Source organism: Miscanthus floridulus, chromosome 13 (assembly GCF_019320115.1).
Source record: "Miscanthus floridulus cultivar M001 chromosome 13, ASM1932011v1, whole genome shotgun sequence".
NCBI classification, from domain to species: domain Eukaryota; kingdom Viridiplantae; phylum Streptophyta; class Magnoliopsida; order Poales; family Poaceae; genus Miscanthus; species Miscanthus floridulus.
The window spans coordinates 512251-533088 of NC_089592.1; the positions used below are offsets into that span (position 1 = coordinate 512251).

Sequence of the window (20838 nt, forward strand, 5' to 3'; positions counted from 1 at the left end):
GGTCCATCGTCCACTGCCAAGACAAGTTCTTGGTGATCGACTGCACTAGAGAAATCTCCGTCTGCAGCAGCAACGCCGCCGGCGCTACTCCAACCACGACGCTGCTGCCATCGCTGTCACCACCCTGCGGGGCTCTGCCACCGTAGCTACCCGGAATCAAATGGTGAGCTACACATTGTGGGTGCCATGGTGAGCACGTTCCACGAGACATAGAGCTTCACCTACAGCAGCGCGATCTACAAGTGCAACCTCCACGACCGTACGTCGGAGTGGTCCAGGGTGATGGACATTGGTGATCAGACACTGTTTGTGTCTAAACATTTCAATGAAAGCTTTAGTGGAACAAGTGTATCCAAGTATAAGGAGAACAAAATCTACATGTCTGAGCCATTGTATGGGGATCCATACGACTTGGTCCATCGACTGGAGATCGTTGATATTGCTACCGGCGCATCCGAAGTGAAGCCCGTCCAGGAAAGATATAGGGTTCCGAGGCTCTAGGTTGGATTCGACCCAATTTATGGAAGCTCTAGAGTTTGTGAGCCTGCGACGCCGCGCACTCTGTGACTGTGTTAAATTCATAAACTTTGCTTTTTGGATTAAATGTCAATTTAACGTTGGTATTTAATTTAACAGTATTGTTATCTTATCGTGCGATCCGTGTGTTTTTAGTATAAATTGTTAGTTATCCCATAGCAACGCACGGGCACGCTACCTAGTATATGATTATATTATATAGAATATATCGTCCTTAGACATTAAAGTTTGGTCATAGGATTCCTGCAGCCTGCCCTTTTGATTTTGTACTGGGGCCTTGCTTGTTTTCATGCCATGAGATGTGGAGGCGTTCAATGAAATGAAAGCTATCTGGGGCCTGGGAACAAAATCCCTAGATCATATCAGAGGTGAGCATTTAAATTAATTTGGTCTCTCATGCTTATTAGACATACTTGCATAAATGCTGTAGAAGTATATTATATTGTAAGAAGTAAAAAGGCCACTTTTAATTAGCTTGCTAAGATTAAAATGAACAAGAGCTAGCTGAAAATGGCTGTGTCCTTGGTCCATATATATATACTTATTTACTAGGTAGTGTGTCCATGCGTTGCTACGGGATAACTAACAAATTATACTAAAAATACATGGATCACACGATAAGATAACAATACTGTTAAATTAAATACCAACGTTAAAGTGATATTTAATCCAAAAAGCAAAGTTTATGAATTTAACACGGTCACGGAGTGTGCGGCGTCGTAGGCTTACAAACTCTAGAGCTTCCAGAGATTGGGTCGAATCCAACCTAGAGCCTCGGAACCCTGCATCTTTTCTTGGACGGGCTTCACTTCGGATGCACCGGTAGCAATATCAACGATCTCCAGTCGATGGACCAAGTCGTATGGATCCCCATACAATGGCTCAGACATGTAGATTTTGTTCTCCTTGTACTTGGATACACTTGTTTCACTAAAGCTTTCATTGAAATGTTTAGACACAAACAGTGTCTGATCACCGATGTCCCTCACCCTGGACCACTTCGACGTACAGTCATGGAGGTTGCACTTGTAGATCGCGCTGCTGTAAGTGAAGCTCTGTGTCTCGTGGAACGTGCTCATCATGGCACCCACAATGTGCAGCTCACCGTTTGATTCCGGGTAGCTGCGGTGGCAGAGCCCCGCAGGTGGTGACAGCGATGGCAGCAGCGTCGTGGTTGGAGTAGCGCCGGCGGCGTTGCTGCTGCAGACGGAGATTTCTCCAGTGCAGTCGATCACCAAGAACTTGTCTTGGCAGTGGACGATGGACCCCACGAAAAACTCTAGTTTGGTGTCGAGCAGCGTCCATGCGCTGTCGACTCCAACCCGACAGAACGCGGCCTCCATGGAGCACCCAAGCTTGGACATGGCCACGCACTTGTGGCCGACGACGTCAGGCGGCACCGAGAGCACGATCTCAGGGAAGAACACGTCCCTCATGTCTTCTAGCTTGATGGCTCTGCCTGCGGCATCCGCGTCCCCATAGCCGTTGGTGGGATGGAGGACCCACCGGCCGTGGACCCTAGACACGTGTTCTGATGAGGACACCGCTGCGACGTGTTCGCCTGCTGGTGGGAGCTCAACGCGGGGGGCACGGGCACCGGCGAATGGATTCAGCAGCGTCACAGACGCCATCTCATCCATGAGCGCTAGCCACCCACACGAGGAGCCGCACGCCACCTTGCCGCGCACGTCGGGCAGCATCTTGGACAAGACCTTCTTCTCCGGGACGTAGTAGAAGCCAACGCGGTCCGAGTCAGGGTTGAACAGGAGCAGCAGGAGCGGCCCGAAGGTCACGAACGGGACGGCGGCGCGCCATGGGGAGCAAGCAGATCGGAAGGACACCGCGTCGTGGCCTGAGGTGAGACGCTACCCGATGAACTCGAGGAGATCCTCTAATAGGCCAGATCTTCAGTCAGGGAGACGTAGGGACCTTCTCTTGGGATTGGGAGGCTGAGCCATGGAAGACAGATGACATCAACTATGCTTCACGCAAGAAACAGCAAGCGAGGGAGATGGAACACGTGAGCGTGAAACCAAATGAAAGGAGGAAAAAGCTGTCCCTTTTGCAAATGCAAAGAGGGGAAGTAATTAAATGTAGGCAGATTTGTCAAGGTTCTCAGAAATGCAAAGAGGTTCCTTTTGTCTTAATTCTCTTTCCTTCTGTGTTAATTCTCTTTCCTTTTGCTCGTTGCCATGTATGCTGGTGCATGCAAACATGCAATGTGTATATGGATAGCACAATAATTTTCTACTTCCTATTTTGCCGTGATTCTTCTATCACATGATAGGCAATATTCAATCAAGTAGAATGGCACGATCAATCAGTAATTAAGATGTCGTGGGATCGCAGGCGTGGGCAGACGAACGAACCAAAACAAATGTCGCACCAAAAAATGTCCACATTTTATTCTTTTTAGTTGTACGAGATTTACTGACTTTGTGCAATGTAGATTATAGTTTAAATTTGAGATGATTCGAAATTTCATTTGATATTTAAAAATGAGGCTTGGGTTGGGAAACAGGTACCAATTGACAGGTACATGAGAATTAACGGGACGTCTAGCGCTCGGACATCCGGCGCTAGCAGCGCGTCCGGACGCCCTGCGCCTGCTGCCCCCGCCTACACGGGACGTGATGCTGCTGCCCCGCCACTACAAGAAATGTGTGGCTTTTTGACGTATTTAGTATGATAAAAGGTGATAATGTCATTATATCATCTGGTTTATGACATTATGTTTTAGGCACTTCGACTTAGTGACAATAAAAAGTTGCATGTCACAAAAAATGTCACACAACCAGTGTAATTTCATCCAATGACGATATTTGCTATGTCAAAGAGGCATTTTCTGTGTCACAAAGTCTAATTTATAAATCCCGTCAATCTTTGATAGACTTTTTGTGTCCCAATTTTAAGGAAATCCGTACTGGTCCATGTCTCCAAAGAATACAAGAACCAAGAATGGAGATGAAAGATCGCTGCATGTGTATTATTATAGGAAGTACTTTTAACTGAACCTGATGAGATCTGTCCCTATTTGTAAAATAGTGTGTTTTGGTCATTAGTGAAATTTAGGTGTATATGGATAATAATGTACAATGAATAGTTGATTAAATATATTTTGTTGGCATATACGTGTTACATGGGCTGCTTTTATCTATTATGTTTGGGCCGTTTTGGTGGGCTGTACCAAATTAAAATCAGGTTGTGTGTTTGCTGGGTTGGGCTGATAGAAAATTTGGGCCGCAAAAAAAATTTGAGCAAGCTAAATGGGTCGAAAAATTATAAAACAAGTGGGCCACGGTGTAGAAAAAAGCAGCCCAAATAATGTTTTGGGCCTGTTATAAGTCTGGCAACCACTTGGGCCTTAACTGGCCGTATTTCAATTTTATGATGTTTATTGACCTGGCAACTCAGCGCCACATCATCTGCCTATATGGCATGGTGTAAAGACTTGTGACAATAATCCATTGTCATAAGTTTGTGACATTAAATATACAAACGTCACATAATCAATTTATGACGATGGCTTTTTGACATTTGTATTTTCGTCAACTAGATGTAAAAAATCTCAATTTATGACTTAAATTCCATATATTATGACGTAATAGAATGTCAAAAAGCCACACATTTCTTGTAGTGCGCGCTTGCTGCCCACTATTATAATTTGCTAGATTGATGCGCCCACGCATGCTCCTTCTTTCCTCGTGCCTCTGCCGCTGGGTCCCGATTTGATCGTGCACGCTTGTGGGGGGAAATTATCGCGCCTGCTGCCATCAGGAGTAGCAGCAACGGGCCACGCCTGGCTGCGCATTCCTACTGCCCGCATGCTGCTGCAGTAGCGCTGACCGGCCGAATCAATCTGGAATAAGAAGAGAGAGGGAGAGAGAGAGAGAGAGAGAGAGAGAGAGAGAGAGAGCAGCCGTGCATGGATGCAACTTCGTGCTCCACGCCTGCTCCCACGCCCATGGATATAGCTTTGTGCTCCGTGCCTGCTGTTGTGCCCGCTTGGCTTCCCGTGCGCACGTGGAGACCGTTGTGCCCGAGGGGATAACCTCTTCCTGCGCCCCTAGCCACACCTGCTGATGAAACACACTTGCAACGTAAAGCATTTGCCGCAACATACGTCCGAAAATAGATAAAACATTTACAACATACACTTGCAACATATGTGTATGGGCACTACAACATATGCAATATCCAGATAAAACATTAGCAACATACGTCTAATACAGGTGAAACATTTAGAACACTAGCAAAATATGCCCGTGCGTTGCATCGGGACGTACAACTTGCTGAGTGGTTACATGAACGACTTGCAATTTGGAGATTTATGTAATATGGTCGCGGCTGATCTTTCCTGGTTGAATCAGTAGATTCAAATCGTACAAGCATATTTTCTAAACCGGTTTGGTCAAGAAGCCAAAGTCGGAATCTAAAACATGTCGTCCTTTTCTAAACCAAGAAGAGACGTATTTTGTATTCAACCAATCACGTGAAAAGACTCCTGTTGAGATTGTGTGCATACATATACCAAATAAACAAGTCGGCTGCAGTTTAATTATTTAGGATTCTCCCTTAATCACGGCATGCATGCAAACACAGCATATATTGTGAATACTTTAAGGTCCCGTTCGGCAGGGCTTCTCCATCGGCTTTAGAAGCCGTTTGGAGCCGTTTTCTACCAAACGGGGTAAAGTAAAATAGCTTCACTTGTGAAGCCCCTAAAAACATGCTCTCACAGTGATTTGGGGTGGGATGGAGCCAAAAAAAAAGTGGCTTCTCCCGGCTCCTCCTCCAGGCCCCTAAAAACATGCTCTCACAGGGAAGCCATTTTGTCAAACAGTTTACCAAAACCGCTTTAGCTCCACCGGTGGAACTGTTCGTGCAGCTGAAGCCAAAAAAAAATGGCTTCACTAGTGAAGTGAAGCCCTGCCAAACGGGGGCCTAATTCCTATTAGGTGTCTATCTGTACCTTGACCGGCTGGCTTCACGAGCTGCACCTGGACTCATGTTGTTGTAAAACACACGGAACGCTATTTTAAAGGAAAGGAGAAGAAAGAATCCTAATTCTAGTTCGTTTGTACGTAACTAAATAATCTTAGAATCAGACTCCATATCGGTCTAGATACGAACTATTTTAACTCGTATGAGCACCGGTTATATTATTATATATATAAGTTCAGACGGAAGAAACTCTCCATTGTCCGGTAGTTAGAGTATAAGTCCGGACGAAAGAAACTGTTTATTGTTCGGTAGTTAGAGAGAGACGGATAAAAAAATGGATAGACGAAAAAATAGGCTAAAATTTTGCCTCTTTATTATTAGGTATAGATTTTCCTTTTTCAGGGTCTAGGAGGAATCTTGGTTGAGGAGTCTTACATCTTACATGTAAGATCACGGATGAAGAATGGCTCATATAGCATGATGTCTAGATCGAATGGTTGTTATAGAGGGAGAGCCCCCTCAAAAAAAACTCGCTCTTTTATATTTTTATTTTTATTATTATTATTTTCCTTTTTCAGGGCCTAGGAGGAATCTTGGTTTAGGAGAAGTCTTACATCTTACATGTAAGATCATGGATGACGGAGGGCTTATATAGCATGACGTCTACATCGAACGGTTGTTATAGAGGGAGAGCCCCCTAAAAAAACTTGCTCTTTTATAGTGTGATACATTTGCAACATAAGTGTGAAAACATATGCAACATCCAGATAGAACACTTGTGACTTGCAATGTGAAAATAGAAGACTGAAACAGATGAAATATTTTGGAACGTATTGTTGCAACATATGTGTGAAAAATATATGCAACATCCAGATCAAAACGCTTACAACATACTTCTAGAAACAGATGAAACAGTTTGAACAAACGCTTGCGCAGCATGCCTCTGAAACATTTGCAACATATGTAACATATGCAACATCCATATGAAACGATTGTAACGTGCCTCTGAAACGTCTGAAACAATTGAAACATACACTTGCAACATAGGGGGAGAGAGGCCTAGGCCGATCGATTTTGGCCGATGGGGTGGGAGGCGGCGGCGAGCGGCTGCGCGCGAGCACCACCCAGCACCAGCACTAGCGGTGCGCGCGAGCACCACCACCAGCGCTAACGACACCGGGATTGGCTCGGTGGCGATGGCGGGGATGGAGGGTAGGGAGCACCATGGCCGCCAGGGTGGGGGGAGCTCGGTTGCCAGGGTGAGAAAGGGTGCCGCGTCGGGGTGGGGGAGAGCTGCCGTCTCCCCTGCAACACCGCCGCGCTACCACCATGGATCTCGCTCGTGCTCCGTGGATCTCGCTGGGGTGGGGGTGAGGGCCATCGGATCTACGGGCGTTGGGCATTCCGGTGGGTGAGGACACTAGGGTGGGGGGAGGGGTGCCGCTGGGGTCGGTGAGGGCGCCGTCGCCGGCCAGAGAGGCAGCCACCGCCGGCTAGAGAGGCAGCCATGGTCGTGAGCCGAGGTGGGGTGGGGCGCGAGCGCGGAAGGGATATGCACATGGAGAGGAGGAAGTGAGGGATAAGATTTTTTTTAGGTACGGGAGTAAGTAGAGTGAAGCGTCCGTCCGTCCGTCCGAACGTCAGAGAGCATTACTGAAGAATTATTGAAGCCACAGCTAGGCTAACTTGTGAAGTAGTAATTCCTTCTTGCATTGCAACAACTCATCTCACGGATCTCTATCTCTATTATGTCGATATGTTGGGAGAAGGGAATAAGGGGAGAGAAGGGAGGGGAGGCGATGGGAGAATCTGGAGCGTGGCACAAGCGGTCTACCAGCATCAGACAAGTGCCTGCCAAGTTGGAGGGAGCAAGCAACGCGTACCTAGTATAGTACAACTTTTACTATAAATCGATTGATCCATCAGCTGATTGATTGCATTGTTTACTGTATATATGTTGCATGCAGATGCAGGGCACCCGGACAGATCGATGAGAATACCCTCCGATCCCCCAACGGCCCAACCCAGAAATGCATCCTGAAACAATGCATACATGACAGAACGATGGAGATGATGGATGGATTATTGGTGCAACAAATGCCTGAGGCATGCAGATGCAGCAAATGAATGAGCTAGCCGACAGACTAGACACACTCACTAGTCAGTACGTAGTCACTCACGCACACAGGGCAGGGCAAGGGAATCGAAGGACAGTACATGACGACTTCTCTCATCTCTCCGCCTGAATATAATGCCGGATTATTAGTAGTAAGTACTGTAACTCAGGAGGACCCGATGCAACTTGGGAGTTTAGCCACAAACCCCACTAGCTAGACTCGGATCCTCCGGTGTCCAGCCGTCCAACCACTAGCTACATTTCATTATATTTGTCCGAATGTAATACAGACTAATGTCTACATATGCCAATATCACCAACTACTTGACTCCAGTCAAGATGCAATTACTTTATCTTGTCAACAAAACAAATGGAGGGACGGCGTACGTACGTGGTACGTGATGAATGAATTGATTTGCAAACAATTCATTAGTACGTTGATGCTATTTATTTACATGATGTATTTGTTAGGATCGAAGGATTGGTACCTCTGTGTTTAACCCGTAGATCCGTAGTTAGGCTCCTCGACCTTGTGGAGCTTCACCGTAGCGGCAGCGTGGACGCCGATGCCATCCTGGATGCAGCCTCGCGGACGCCAGTGCTCGGCGTGGTGGTGAGGCAGTGGGGGCGTCGGAGAACCTGCATAGGCGACGGCAGTGGTGGTGGCGGGCTCATCCCGTCGCTGGCAGCACGCTTTAGGATTGGATTAGGGTTTCTCTGTAGGTGGGTGTGGCGGCTCTGGTCAACCTCGTAGTCCGAGCCCTCACCCCCACCTTCCTTTTATGTGTGTTGTGCGACAGGGGCCCACCAACCGAATTAGGGTTGGGCTCCCCCGATCAGGGAGCAGAGATAGGGCCCAATAGGCCGTTGGGCCTATTGGTGGAGATCAACTAACATTCTCCCCCTTGATATCATTCCATCTTTCACTTTCATATCATTTGCTTTTGTTCATTCTATTACAGATTAGCTCATAGAGCATGTCTCATCATCACGGTCCATTGCCGATAGACTTAACAGCTATAACTCACTACTCTGTTCTGAAATAGATACTTATCCTTGGGCCTTCTTTTGTCCAGGAATATTTTAGGCTTTCCTTAAACCCAAGCTAGCTACATGTTCTCTGAACATCATATTCCTCTGAACATGTTGGGTGGTAAGCCATTTATAAGCGGATCCGCGAGCATCCTTTCTGTACTTATATGCTCAAGATTTATGACTTGATCCCGGACTTTATCTTTCACAACATAATACTCCATGTCAATGTGTTTGGCAGCACCACTTGACTTATGTTGTGAGCATCCTGTACTGCCAGATTATAATCACAGTATTACTTTAGTGGTCTATAGATGTCGTCAACCACCTTCAAACCGGGTATGAACTTCGTTAGTTAGTTCACCTGTCCGTTGCCTCATAACACGCTACAAACCGTCATACATTGTGGATGATGTAGTGACAGTTTGCTTTGAGCTTTTCCATGAAATAGCTCCCCTTTGCGAGATGATAGAAAATCCACGTCTGGATATGCATTCACTCTCGCATAATCAGAATCTGAATATCCCACCATGTGGAGTGAATCAGATCTTCTATATGTCATCATGAAGCCTTTCGTTCCTTGCAAATAACGCAAGACTTTCTTTATCAATTTCAGTGTTCTATTCCAGAATTCCTCTGGAATCTGCCAAGTAAAACCCGGTAACAAATGCCAAGTCAGGGCATGTACATACTTGAGCATGTTGTAAGCTTCCGACAGCTGAAGCATATGGAACCACTTTCACTTTATCAATTGAGCTCATATTGGTTCCTGGGGCATTTAAAATCCCCATATCTGTCGCCCTTGACTATAGGAGCAGGTGAGAGACTACATTTGTGCATACTAAATTTCTTTAAGATCTTTTCCATGTATGCCTTTTGTGACAGTCCTTATACCCTTTTTCTTCTATCTTGGTGAATCTCGATCCCTAGAACGAACGAGGCTTCGCCAAGATCTTTCATATCAAATTTCTTTGTCTCCAGTAGTAGACTGACATCACTACTAGAAAGTAAGATATCATCTACATACAGAACAAGGAAGATAAACTTTCCATTCTTAAACTTTGCATAGACACAATTGTCCTCTACCTTCTCTTTAAAACCCAAAATTCTTTATTGACTGATCAAACTTCAAGTACCACCGTCTTAAAGCTTGCTTTAATCTATAAATGGATTTCTTTAGACGGCATCCCATTTGTTCTTTTCCTTCCATGACAAAACCTTTCGATTGTGCCATGTAAACATTTTCCTCCAAGTCTTCGTTGAGAAATGCCGTCTTTACATCCATCTGATGTAATTTTCAATCGTAATGTGCCACTAATGCCATTATGATTCTGAAGAAAACTTTACATGAGACTGGAGAAAAGGTCTCATTGTAATCAATCCCTTCTCTTTGCATATAGCCTTTTGCCACAAGTCGTGCTTTATATTTCTCTATATTCCTTTGAGAGCCAAGTTTTGTTTGTAGACCCATTTATAGCCTACTGTTTTGACTCCTTTAGGAATTATTTCCAAATCCCAAACTTTATTGACATTCATCGATTTCATTTCATCTTCCATGGCCTCAAGCCACTTTGATGAATGATCACTTCTCATGGCTTCTTCAAATGAGGTGGGATCATCCTCCATTTGAAATTACTTAGTGTTATACACTTCATAATCAGCAGAAATAGCTGATTTTCTAACTCTTTGAGACCTTCTAGGGGCCTCCACATTTGGCACAACTTTTGTTTGAGACTGTTGTCGCTCCCCCTTATATGTGGCAATAGGTTCTATAGAATCCTGAAGAATAGGTCCCTCATCGTCATTCATTGTTGCCACAGACGGAATAACAACAGGTGCTGACACCATAGTATCTTGCACTATCGGTGCAGCGACAACATGTAGTAAGAAAATTGGCTCATGAATCATTAGAGTGGGCGCATATACCCGCTTCACTTCAAGGTCAATTTCTCGAGCTACCATGCTCCCCCTCATCTTTTCATCCTCTAGGAAAACAGCGTGTCTCGTTTCCACAAACTTTGTGTGTCTCTCTGGACAATAGAAACGAAAACCTTTTGACTTTTCTATGTAGCCAAACAAATGGCAACTTACTGTTTTGGGATATAACTTCCCAATGTTTGGGTTAAATACTTTAGCCTCAGCAGGGCTTCCCCACACACACGCAAGTGGTTTAGTGAGGATACACTTTCTGTCCACAACTCATACGGTGTTTTGGGCACCGACTTACTTGGTACTCTTTTGAGAATATGAATGAGGTTTTTAACGCCTCCATCCATAGGCTCAACTGTAAGGTGGAGTAACTTATCATACTGTCCACCATATCCATTAGGGTGCTATTGATTCTTTTAGCTACTCTATTCTGCTGAGGTTCCCCAGTATAGAATACTGGGCTACTATGCTATTCTTTTAGGGTATGCCGACCGTAGTACTCCTCCACGGTCAGACCTGACTATCTTAATCTTTAATATCTTAAATTTATCCAATATATCTTTTCTTTCTTTGATTGGATAAATATAGCCATAATGGGAGTAATCATCTGTGAATGTTATGAATGAATCATAACCATCCACACTCTTTACAGGAAAGCTTTTCACAGATGTCTGTATGAATAATCTATAAAATTCCTGCGCTTCTTTTGTCATTTTTCTTAATCTTCTTTACGTACTTTTCTTTTATGCATTCTCTGCATTGTTCTAAATCTGAGAGCTCTAATGGAGGAAGAATATCATTCTTAACTAGTCTTTCTATTCTCCCCCTCGAAATATGGCATGAACGATAGTGCCATAATTTCGACAACGCATCGTGAGCTCTCTTATGCCATCATTATCAGAGTAACACTCTGTCACCAGCTGCTTTATCAGCTGGGTAGCATATGTCTTTGAAGAGGCAGTGAACTGACTCTTTATTCTATCGAGGTACTCGGTGACCGTGTCATACTCTGGGATTGAGCCCACAATTGCAGGTTCAATCATGTTCTTTATCACAGCCAAACATTTCTTGTTGATAGTGACCCACTTCCTATGCTCAAAAGTCATAGGACATCTTTTGGGATTCAAAATCCCTTTCTTTAGTTGCCTAAGTGGCATCATTCTCTTTTGTCTCCCTCACCGGTGCCACAAACTCAGTGGAACACGGTGAGGTGACTACCCAGTCCACCTTAGACAAGATGAAAACCAGGTCAAAACTTTTGTTAACATAAAAATAACACCATTTGCATGCCTTGATTCCAACGTTGGTCAAAATCAAAACTTACAACTATTCTTATACACTAATTCTACATCACCGTTGGACAGAAATAGAATTAATGCATAAACCGTTAACTTTCACAATTGTTCTTATACACTAATTCTACATCACCGTTGGGCAGAAATAGAATTAATGCATAAATCATTAACTTTTACAACTGTTCTCATACACTAATTCTACATCACCGTTGGGCAGAAATAGAATTAATGCATAAATCATTAACTTTTACAATTGTTCTCATACGCTAATTCTACATCACCGTTGGGCAAAAATAGAATTAATGCATAAATCATTAAAATTAACATCTGTTCTTATACACTAATTCTACATCACCATTGGGCAGAAGTAGAATTAATGCATAAATCATTAAAATTACGATATTGTTATTAACAACGTTGGTCAGAAAATAACAACATCATAATCCATGACAAATCTCTTTTTCTCCAATTAAATACCACTTTGGTTCAAAATAACTGGAGAATCAATAATTTCTTTAGCAGTGGAAAAACTCTCTTTTTCTTGAATTTTACCCATAGGGAAAATTGATTTTCCTATTTTCTTTAATCCATTAATCATTTTCTAGGAAATAAATATTTACTGGAAAAACTTTATTTTTCTCCAGTTAAATATCATGTGGGTTCAAAACACTGGAGAATGTACTTTTTCTTTAGCAGCGGAAAAAACTTTCAATCAATTTCTTAAATTTTACCCACAGGTAAAATACCTTTTTCTATTTTTCTTTTGTTTCTTTTTTATTTTTCTTTTGAGCCAATTTGTATTTTCAATTTTCCAGGAAAAAGAAAAAACCGAAACTGGGCTCTTGCTTTTCCTGTGTCCGCCCAAAATGGTAAGGCGGCCCACGGCCCACGCCCGCGCGGCACTGTCCCGCGCTCTCCCCCGCGCCCAGGCCGCAACCTAGGCCTGGGCCGGGAAAGTGGCCTGGCGCGCGCACCCGCCTAGGCTGAAAGCCGGTCCATTCTTTCATCACTGTCAGAATTCATCCGACGGCTTCACGGTGAGATCGGGCCGATCAAAAAGGGCGACGGGCACCCTCCCCCGGAAACCCTAATCCATTTGCCCCTCTGCTCTCTCTCTCTCTCTTCGCTCTCTCCTCTCTCTATTCTCACGCGCTACGGCGGACGAGCGGCGGCCACCTATGGTGACCGAAGGAGGAAGACGAGATGGCGCCGCCGTGGAGCTCCTCGCCGGCGTGCGTGCTCGCCCAGTTGCAGAGCACGCCGCCGTCGAGTAGTCTCGCGACGGTGCCCTATTGTTCGCGCGCGCCAGGCTACCCAGCCCGGCAGCTCTGTCTCTCTCTCGTCGGCCATAGATTTGGTCGACGGCAGTGACAGGATGGCCAGGCTCTAGGTAGGTAGCCTCATGACCGTCCTCTTTCTCTTGTAGGGTTAGAGTTCGAGTTCCGTCCCGATCCGATCTGGATCGGGCATTTTCTTTGTTTTTCAATCTGAAACCCTAGATCTACACCCTAGGCTGACGAACTACTAGGGTTCTTTGTGGTAACCGTGTCCACTTTTCCCGTACCCGATCTAGGGTTAGGGTTCGTGTGCTGACCCCTGTTTCTGTTCTTCTTTCTTTTCTGTTTTCCTTTCTTTCTTTGATTTCTTTTCTTTTCGGGTTTGATTCCGATTGGGATGAGGGGGTTAGGGTTCCGAATCTCTTCCCTTCCCCTTCTTCCCCCTTCCCCTTCTTCTTTTGGGATTAACCCGATTTGGGATGGGGTCACAAATTAGGGTTAGGGTTTCGGTTGAACCTTTCCTTTTCGAATCTCTTCCCTTCCCCTTCTTTGTTCATCTTCTCTAATCCGAACACGGATCTGTTCTTTCTTCTTTTACCCGATTAGGGTTAGGGGCTTACACAGAGGCAACCCGCTCTGGTACCATTGTTAGGATCGAAGGATTGGTACCTCTATGTTTAACACGTAGATCCATAGTTAGGCTCCTCGACCTTGTGGAGCTTCACCGTAGCGGCAGCGTGGACGCTGATGCCGCCTTGGATGCAGCCTCGCGGACGCCAGTGCTCGGCGTGGTGGTGAGGCAGTGGGGGCGTCGGAGAACCTGCATAGGCGACGGCAGTGGTGGTGGCGGGCTCATCCCGTCGCTGGCAGCACGCTTTAGGATCGGATTAGGGTTTCTCTGTTGGTGGGTGTGGCGGCTCCGGTCAACCTCGTAGTCCAAGCCCTCACCCCCACCTTCCTTTTATGTGTGTTGTGTGACAGGGGCCCACCAACCGAATTAGGGTTGGGCTCCCCCGATCAGGGAGCAGAGATAGGGCCCAATAGGCCGTTGGGCCTATTGGTGGAGATCAACTAACAGTATTACAGCCTTGCAGACAGGTTCCACGTGGAGGGTAGCTAGCTAGCATCCATGGCAACACAAGAGAGAGAGAGAGAGAATAAGGAAAAGAAGCTGAATTTACTAGCTAGGAAAGTAATAATACATACAGAAACAAACAAAGTCTCACTACTCCGATCGATCCATTGCAGCAGGGTACGAGTACGGTGCAGGCAGGCATGTTCTCTTATTTGTCTCGATAAAATAAAACCTCCACTCAATCAGCATGCAAATGCAACTACTCTCTGCTCTTAGGCAACGTATTAGGTGCAAACCAATCAATCTGTATAAACTTAGAAATTACCAATAAGGCCACTAGATGCTGATCCAATGGATGGGGTGAGAGGTGAGATTTTTTTGCACTTAAGCCCCCCACCTGCTGGCCTTTTTTACGTTTAAGTCCCCTCAACCTATCCATTGGATCAGCATCTAGCGGTCCTGATCGGTAGTTTCCAGTTTGAATGGTTGGTTGATTTGCACCTAACCTACCCTAGCCGCTCTCAGTTTAGTTTAATTAGGGGTTTGCAACTTTTGCATATATATGAAGTACCGTTAGTGTTAACATATATATAAATAGGGTATTCTGCTCACAGTCACAGTCGCAGCGCTCCTCCCTACCTCCAAATAAAAGCCAAGCCGCATGGGTGGAGCATCAGTTCATCACCTCCATCTATCCCTTGCTTGCTTGCTGTCCAACGCCTCTAGACCATGTCCATGTAGTAGTGGTCTAGCCACTAGCTACTCGATCTTGTCTTCTTCCCCAGCTAGCTCTTGTTCGATCCTCCGATCCCTAGCTACTTCGGTCCCCGTCTTCATTCCTTCTCATCAGTCACGCCAGGTACTTTGCATTGGCCAGCTGCATCTGCTGATCTGCCATCATGGTCAAGAAGCAACATCTTGCTGTTGGCGGCCTCACCGGTGTTTTCAGCAGCAGCAGCAGGAGGAGTATTAATAAGCAGCAGGACACCGCTAGTCCTACTGCTGGTGCAGTGTTGCCATGCCATCCGTCCTCTTCCTCCTACTCCGCATGGCAATGGCAATGGACCTCCTGTGGCCTGCACCCAAGAACTCTCTCCTTCCGGCGGCAGCAGCAGCAGCAGCCAGCAGAGCAAGAGGAGGAGGACGCAAAGAATGGGCATGGCCGTCACCGTCAGCAGCAGCAGCGGGCTGCTTATTACAAGACCATGAATTCGGTCGACTTCGTCGACTTCTCCGGCGACTCCTCCGCTTCCATCCACAGCTTCCTCCTCCTTCTTGTAGTCTGTCAGTCGTCTCTCGTCTGCAGCAGCAGTGTACTAGTACCTATTTGGTCATTATATTTTTCTTTTAAAAAAAGTCTACTTAACCTCCAGCCATTTGGTAGTTATTTGTTTCACCCCTTACCTATAAAACCATGTATTCTACCAATCTACCCCTTAAGGCCTTGTTCGTTTCTACACCAAACAAGGGACCGAGTTGGAGAGAATTGAAGGGGGTTTTGACTTGTATGGGATTAAATCCCCTTTAACCCCTTGGTTTTGACTTGTATGCAGTCAATCGTCAATATGAGTGCTGTTGTGAGCTATTTTTTTCAAACACTTATTTGTAAAAGAGCTTCATGGGTGAAGCTGTTTTTCTCCCCTTCTCACAAAGACATGAGTTGGGATAAATCTGAAAAAAAGTAAATTATCTTAGCTCTCTCCCTTATTTCTCTCTCTTATTCATGCATGAAGTTATTGGTGAAGCTATTTTACTAAATAGTTTTTTCAAGACAGCTCAGCTTCACCTAGAAAGTTGGTCATGAAGTTGTTTTTTAGAAAAAAAATAGCTTTACTAGAGATTGCCAAACGGGGCCTTGAAAAAAACAACATCGAGCTCAACGATGCTGGTCGTCCTCAAAAAAATAGCTTTACTAGAGATTCTCAACGACGCAGATCTAAGAGGAACAGGGAGAGGAGATATGAGGGGCTCATTGAGAATCATCTCCACATGGATTTGTGCTCGTCGGAGGGCCATCCATGCACAGATTATTGTGCTCGATCTCCAGAGAGGGGCGGTCCATGCCTTTGACTGTGCCATCGTCGTCAATACGTGCTTAGCCGCACCCGGCCTCACTCTCGATCTCGGCCATTGCCACAACCGGGTGGAGGTGGCATGCTTAGCACAGGAGTGCGGGGGCAAGAAGGCTCCCCATCCGGTGGCGAGCCACGGGCTCGGTAGCAGGCCAAGAAGGTGGGCTTGGCAATGCTTATTATTATTATTATTATTATTTTGGGATTTAGAGTGATGGGGCATGTGCTCTGTCTCTGTTGTTCTCAATTAGTAACACAGACCATGGAAGAGCTGTCTGGTTCTCTGCAAACCCTCCTATCTGCACCTCAGCTTTACCTCATGAACAGGATGGGGTTCAACAGATACTGCCGATTATTTTAGGCCAACATACATCCTCTCATCCAGTGGCGTAGCCAGGATTTATAGCTATGGTAGTCCATTGTCTAAATTTTTTTAACCGCTATAAATTTAACTTGTCAGTACACAAGTATATGAATTACAAAATACAATTAAGGGAAAAAGGACATATGGAGTTCATAAAATAGACGAGTATAGCTTTCTTAACGTAGAATTTATCAAAATATTACATACCTATAATAGTTGAAGAAGAATATGTCACTACTTCTTCTTCTTGTCAGGCCTTCGCCTTCTAATAGCCATGAAAGTGTTGATGATCTCTTCTTCACTCAATTGTAAGAACATATCCCGCTCAATAAAAGTCACTAGACAATCATCGAGAAGGCTATCACCCATCTTATTTCTCAACTTATTCTTGATAAAGGTCATTGCAGAAAATATTCTTTCAACACTTGCAGTAGCCACCGGTAGAAGCAATACCAATTTGATAAGTAAATAGACCCAATGATAAACTTTATCCCTCTTTGTTTCAACAAGTTTTACTGAGATATCAACAAGATTGTTTAGGCCTTTGAACATTTCATCTTTCCTCATGTCATGAATAAAAGTTTCAAGCTGCAGATTGAGTCTTAGCAAGTCAGAGCTTGAAAAATCATTAGGGTAAAATTTAGCAAGTCTATGTACCTTGTTTGCATCAAAAGAAGCGAAGGAATCTGCTGGATTCAAAGCAGCCATACAAGTAAGCAACTCCATATAACCGACTATCAAGCTCTTGACTAATTTTATCAATGACTCCAATATATACTTCTCTTCTGAAGTGATCATCATTTGTTTGGTCCTGAGCAAAACGTGCTGATCTTCCATATGGCACATAATTATGTTCCATTCCAGGAACTTGAATACCATATTTGTTGCAAAATATTGTAACCCTTTGAAAAAATGAAACCCACCCTTCAGACCTCATTTGCTGCATTTTACTCTTTGCCAAACGGACAAGTGACATTGCATTAAGGATATCTTGGTCTTTTCTTTGCAAACACTCAGACAATTCATTTGTATGTCCAAGAATATCAAGCATCAAATGAGCACTGAAAATGAAATCAAATGACTCAAACACTCCAACCATAGTATGTATTTTTGGCCATTCACCCCTTTGTGAAGTATCTCGTCCAAGAGCTATGAGTACATCACGAATTGTGGGATACATAGCAATCATGTTGACCACAGTTTTATAATGAGAGCCCCACCGAGTGTCACCAGGTCTAGGCAGCCCCATCTCTTGATTTAACCCACTTCCAGATTCTAGTATACCACACTCAAGTGTTTTCATGACATTGGCATATTGGTGATGTCCAAGCATGCCATGACGCTTACAAGAGCTACCAACAATATTTAGCAAGAGGGATACTCGATCAAAAAACCACACACAATCATCATTGTCTTTGGCAACAGCAACAAGAACCAATTGGAGTTGATGTGCAAAACAGTGAACATAATAAGCAGATGGTGATTCTTTCATAATCAAGGTTTTCAGCCCTTTAATCTCTCCTTTCATGTTACTAGCCCCATCATAGCCTTGACCACGGGTATGAGTCATAGTCAAACCATGACTAACTAGTAAAGATTGAATTGCTTCCTTAAGTGATGAAGAAGTAGTATCATCTACATGAACAATTCTAAGAAACCGCTCACATGGCCTTCCTGATTTATCAACATAACGCAAGCAAAGGGCTAGTTGTTCTTTATGAGAGATATCACTAGACTCATCAGCTAAAATTGTATAGTGATCATCCCCAATTTCCTTAATGATTTGATCTCTAGTCTCCATTGTACAACATTGAATAATTTCTTTTTGTATATTTGGGCTAGTTAATGTGCAATTACCTGGAGCATTCTTCAAAACAAACTTGTCGACCTCTTCATTATTTGCTGCAAGCCACTTCAAAATCAAGTGCATCATTTCTATTCCAATTTATCCAACCACCTTCAACAAATGCATATTTCTTACTTTTCTCCTTTCCAAACAAGTAGCACACAAAGCAAAATGTTGCTTCCTTCTTGACACTGTATTCAATCCATGGATATTTATAAAACCACATAGGATTGAATTGTCGATCCCTATTTCCAATTTTTCTACTTTCAAATTGATGTGCATAAGGTTGGAACGGACCTTTAATAATATATGATCGTCGAACTGCATCTTGATCATTGACTGGATAATTTGCAATGGGTTGTCTTTCCCCCGGATCAAGTGGAAGCCGACTGATATCATAAATAGATTCTTTTTGGGCAACTGGAGGTGGATTTGGAGACATTGGAGTTGGAGTTACATTTTCTTCAATCACTCTATCTTGATCTGGTCCATCTTCTTGTTCAGACATTGGAGTTGGAGTTACATTTTCTTCAATCACTCTATCTTGATCTTGTCCATCTTCTTGTTCTTCCATTTGCTCTTCTGGAACAGCTGCAGCCATAGAAGGAGATTGAGAACAAGCCTTGTTCTTTGATTCATATTTCTGGAAAAGAGACAGCTGCAGCCATAGAAGGAGATTGAGAACAAGCCTTGTTCTTTGATTCATATTTCTGGAAAAGAGAGGCAATATCACCACTCCTCTTCATTTTTAACAAATCTGCATGAGAATTATATGACGTTTCAATTTACCAAACCAATAATCTAATACCGTAAAAAACATATAATTAAAATTAAATCAGTTTTATATACCCATACCCTGTGCACTTTTGCTGTTCCTGGCTTGCCAATTGCAGAAACGTGGATCCTCCGAATCTCCAATCCTGGCTGAAAGAAAAAGAAGTTGAAAGAAAAAGGAGAAACATGAGTACAGAGTAGAGCTTTGGCTTAGTAAATAGCAATTGAGTCTTCATCTTAGGTTTTTGATGTACGTACCTGATCCTAATGGCTGCTGGGTTGCTGGTTGCTGCTCACGGCTTAGCGTTTGCCGTCGTGGACTCGAGGTCCTCGTGGAGTCGTCGCGCCCTGTGCTCGATCCGATCTCGATGGCCGCACCCACGCCGTACGGAGGAGAATACGCGAACCGTCGGTCTCTCGCGAGTCGCGATTCTAGAAGGCCGGCCAAGCGACGTACTCACGTACACGATCAATTCTCCAGTACAGACTACATGGATGGGCTTCGGTTGGGCCGAGCGTAGGGTGGTCCATGGACCACAGGGACCACCCTGTAGCTCCGCCATGCAGGTCACTCTAACAACCACCCTGTAGCTCCGCCATGCAGGTCACTCTAACAACTTTGTGGGAAGCTAGGAACGACAAAAGATTCAACAACAAAACTTGGACCACAGTGCAGTAGCAGCATTGCAAGGATGACGAACAGGTACATCAAGACTCACAGGGACACACCCTGGCCAAACAACGATGGTGGCCACAATTTGACACATGAAGGTATGCTTTCTTCAAATGCAGGTACAAGTGGAATAGAACAACAGCAACACCACCGACGGCCCCCGCTCTATAGGATTCTGTTGCCTGCGCTATCGCCAGGATCAAGGTGCTATACAGATCAAAGTTTTAAATAGCCAGCTATAGCTGGAGGTATATCCGGAGTTATTGGGCAAGACTAAAGCTAAGATATATCACTTTTAGCGCTAAGAAAAGCAAGAGGCTAATAGCCAGAGATAGCTGGAGATTGCTGCTAAATGAACCATAATTTAGCTGCAGCTAAACTGTTGTTGGGACAGCAAATCGACCACGCAGCCCAGTAAAGCCTCCCTCACCCAATCCATTCGTCCATCGCAGCCCTATTAGCACTCAGGCTGTCATGCACGAGCGGCTGCGGCCTGCGGCTAGAGCAGAGTAGCAGACTAGATCAACCAAGTAAATTTCTTCTTTACTAAGCTGCTCATTTAAAATTAGTTTTACTGATTGTTCACATCTATATAAGAACTTTAAATTTGAGGCCTTTCACAGCATCACGGTACTGTTCATCTGGTGTTTTCACATACCAGAACACTGTAGATCAACAGTACTCAGATCAAAGTCATGTAAACAGGTGGCCACTCAGAGAGGCAGTAACCCATGTACAATGGGAGTATTTCTCCCCCATAATTTAACAGCTCGTTGCTGTTAATTAATAAAGGCTCGTTATCAAAACACACAGAGAGAGAGAGAGACCATGGAAGAGCGAGATGGACGTGCTGCCCATATATAGAAATCCATTTGGACCGCTTCTATTGTGGTAGTGTGTCCAT

General features: G+C 44.5%; 1 protein-coding gene across 1 annotated transcript; it reads right to left on the reverse strand.

The window, feature by feature from the left end:
* Positions 1-1147: 1147 nt before the first annotated feature.
* On the reverse strand, positions 1148-10591 carry LOC136501925 (uncharacterized). The gene is made up of 3 exons (XM_066497440.1): positions 10556-10591; positions 1860-2402; positions 1148-1168 (listed from the first exon to the last, which is right to left on the reverse strand). The coding sequence occupies exons 1-3, from the start codon at positions 10589-10591 to the stop codon at positions 1148-1150; spliced, it is 600 nt and encodes a 199-aa protein (XP_066353537.1).
* Positions 10592-20838: the final 10247 nt, after the last annotated feature.

What these genes read in the sequence shown, in the direction of transcription:
- LOC136501925 (XM_066497440.1), bottom strand. Translation starts at nt 10,591, where the DNA reads ATGGTAGCTCGAGAAATTGACCTTGAAGTGAAGCGG. An exon ending in TTGACCTTGAAGTGAAGCGG is followed by an intron (nt 2,403 to 10,555) that starts GTATATGCGCCC and finishes TTCATCGGGTAG; the next exon opens with CGTCTCACCTCAGGCCACGA. An exon ending in TGGAGGCCGCGTTCTGTCGG is followed by an intron (nt 1,169 to 1,859) that starts GTTGGAGTCGAC and finishes TTAATTTAACAG; the next exon opens with TATTGTTATCTTATCGTGTG.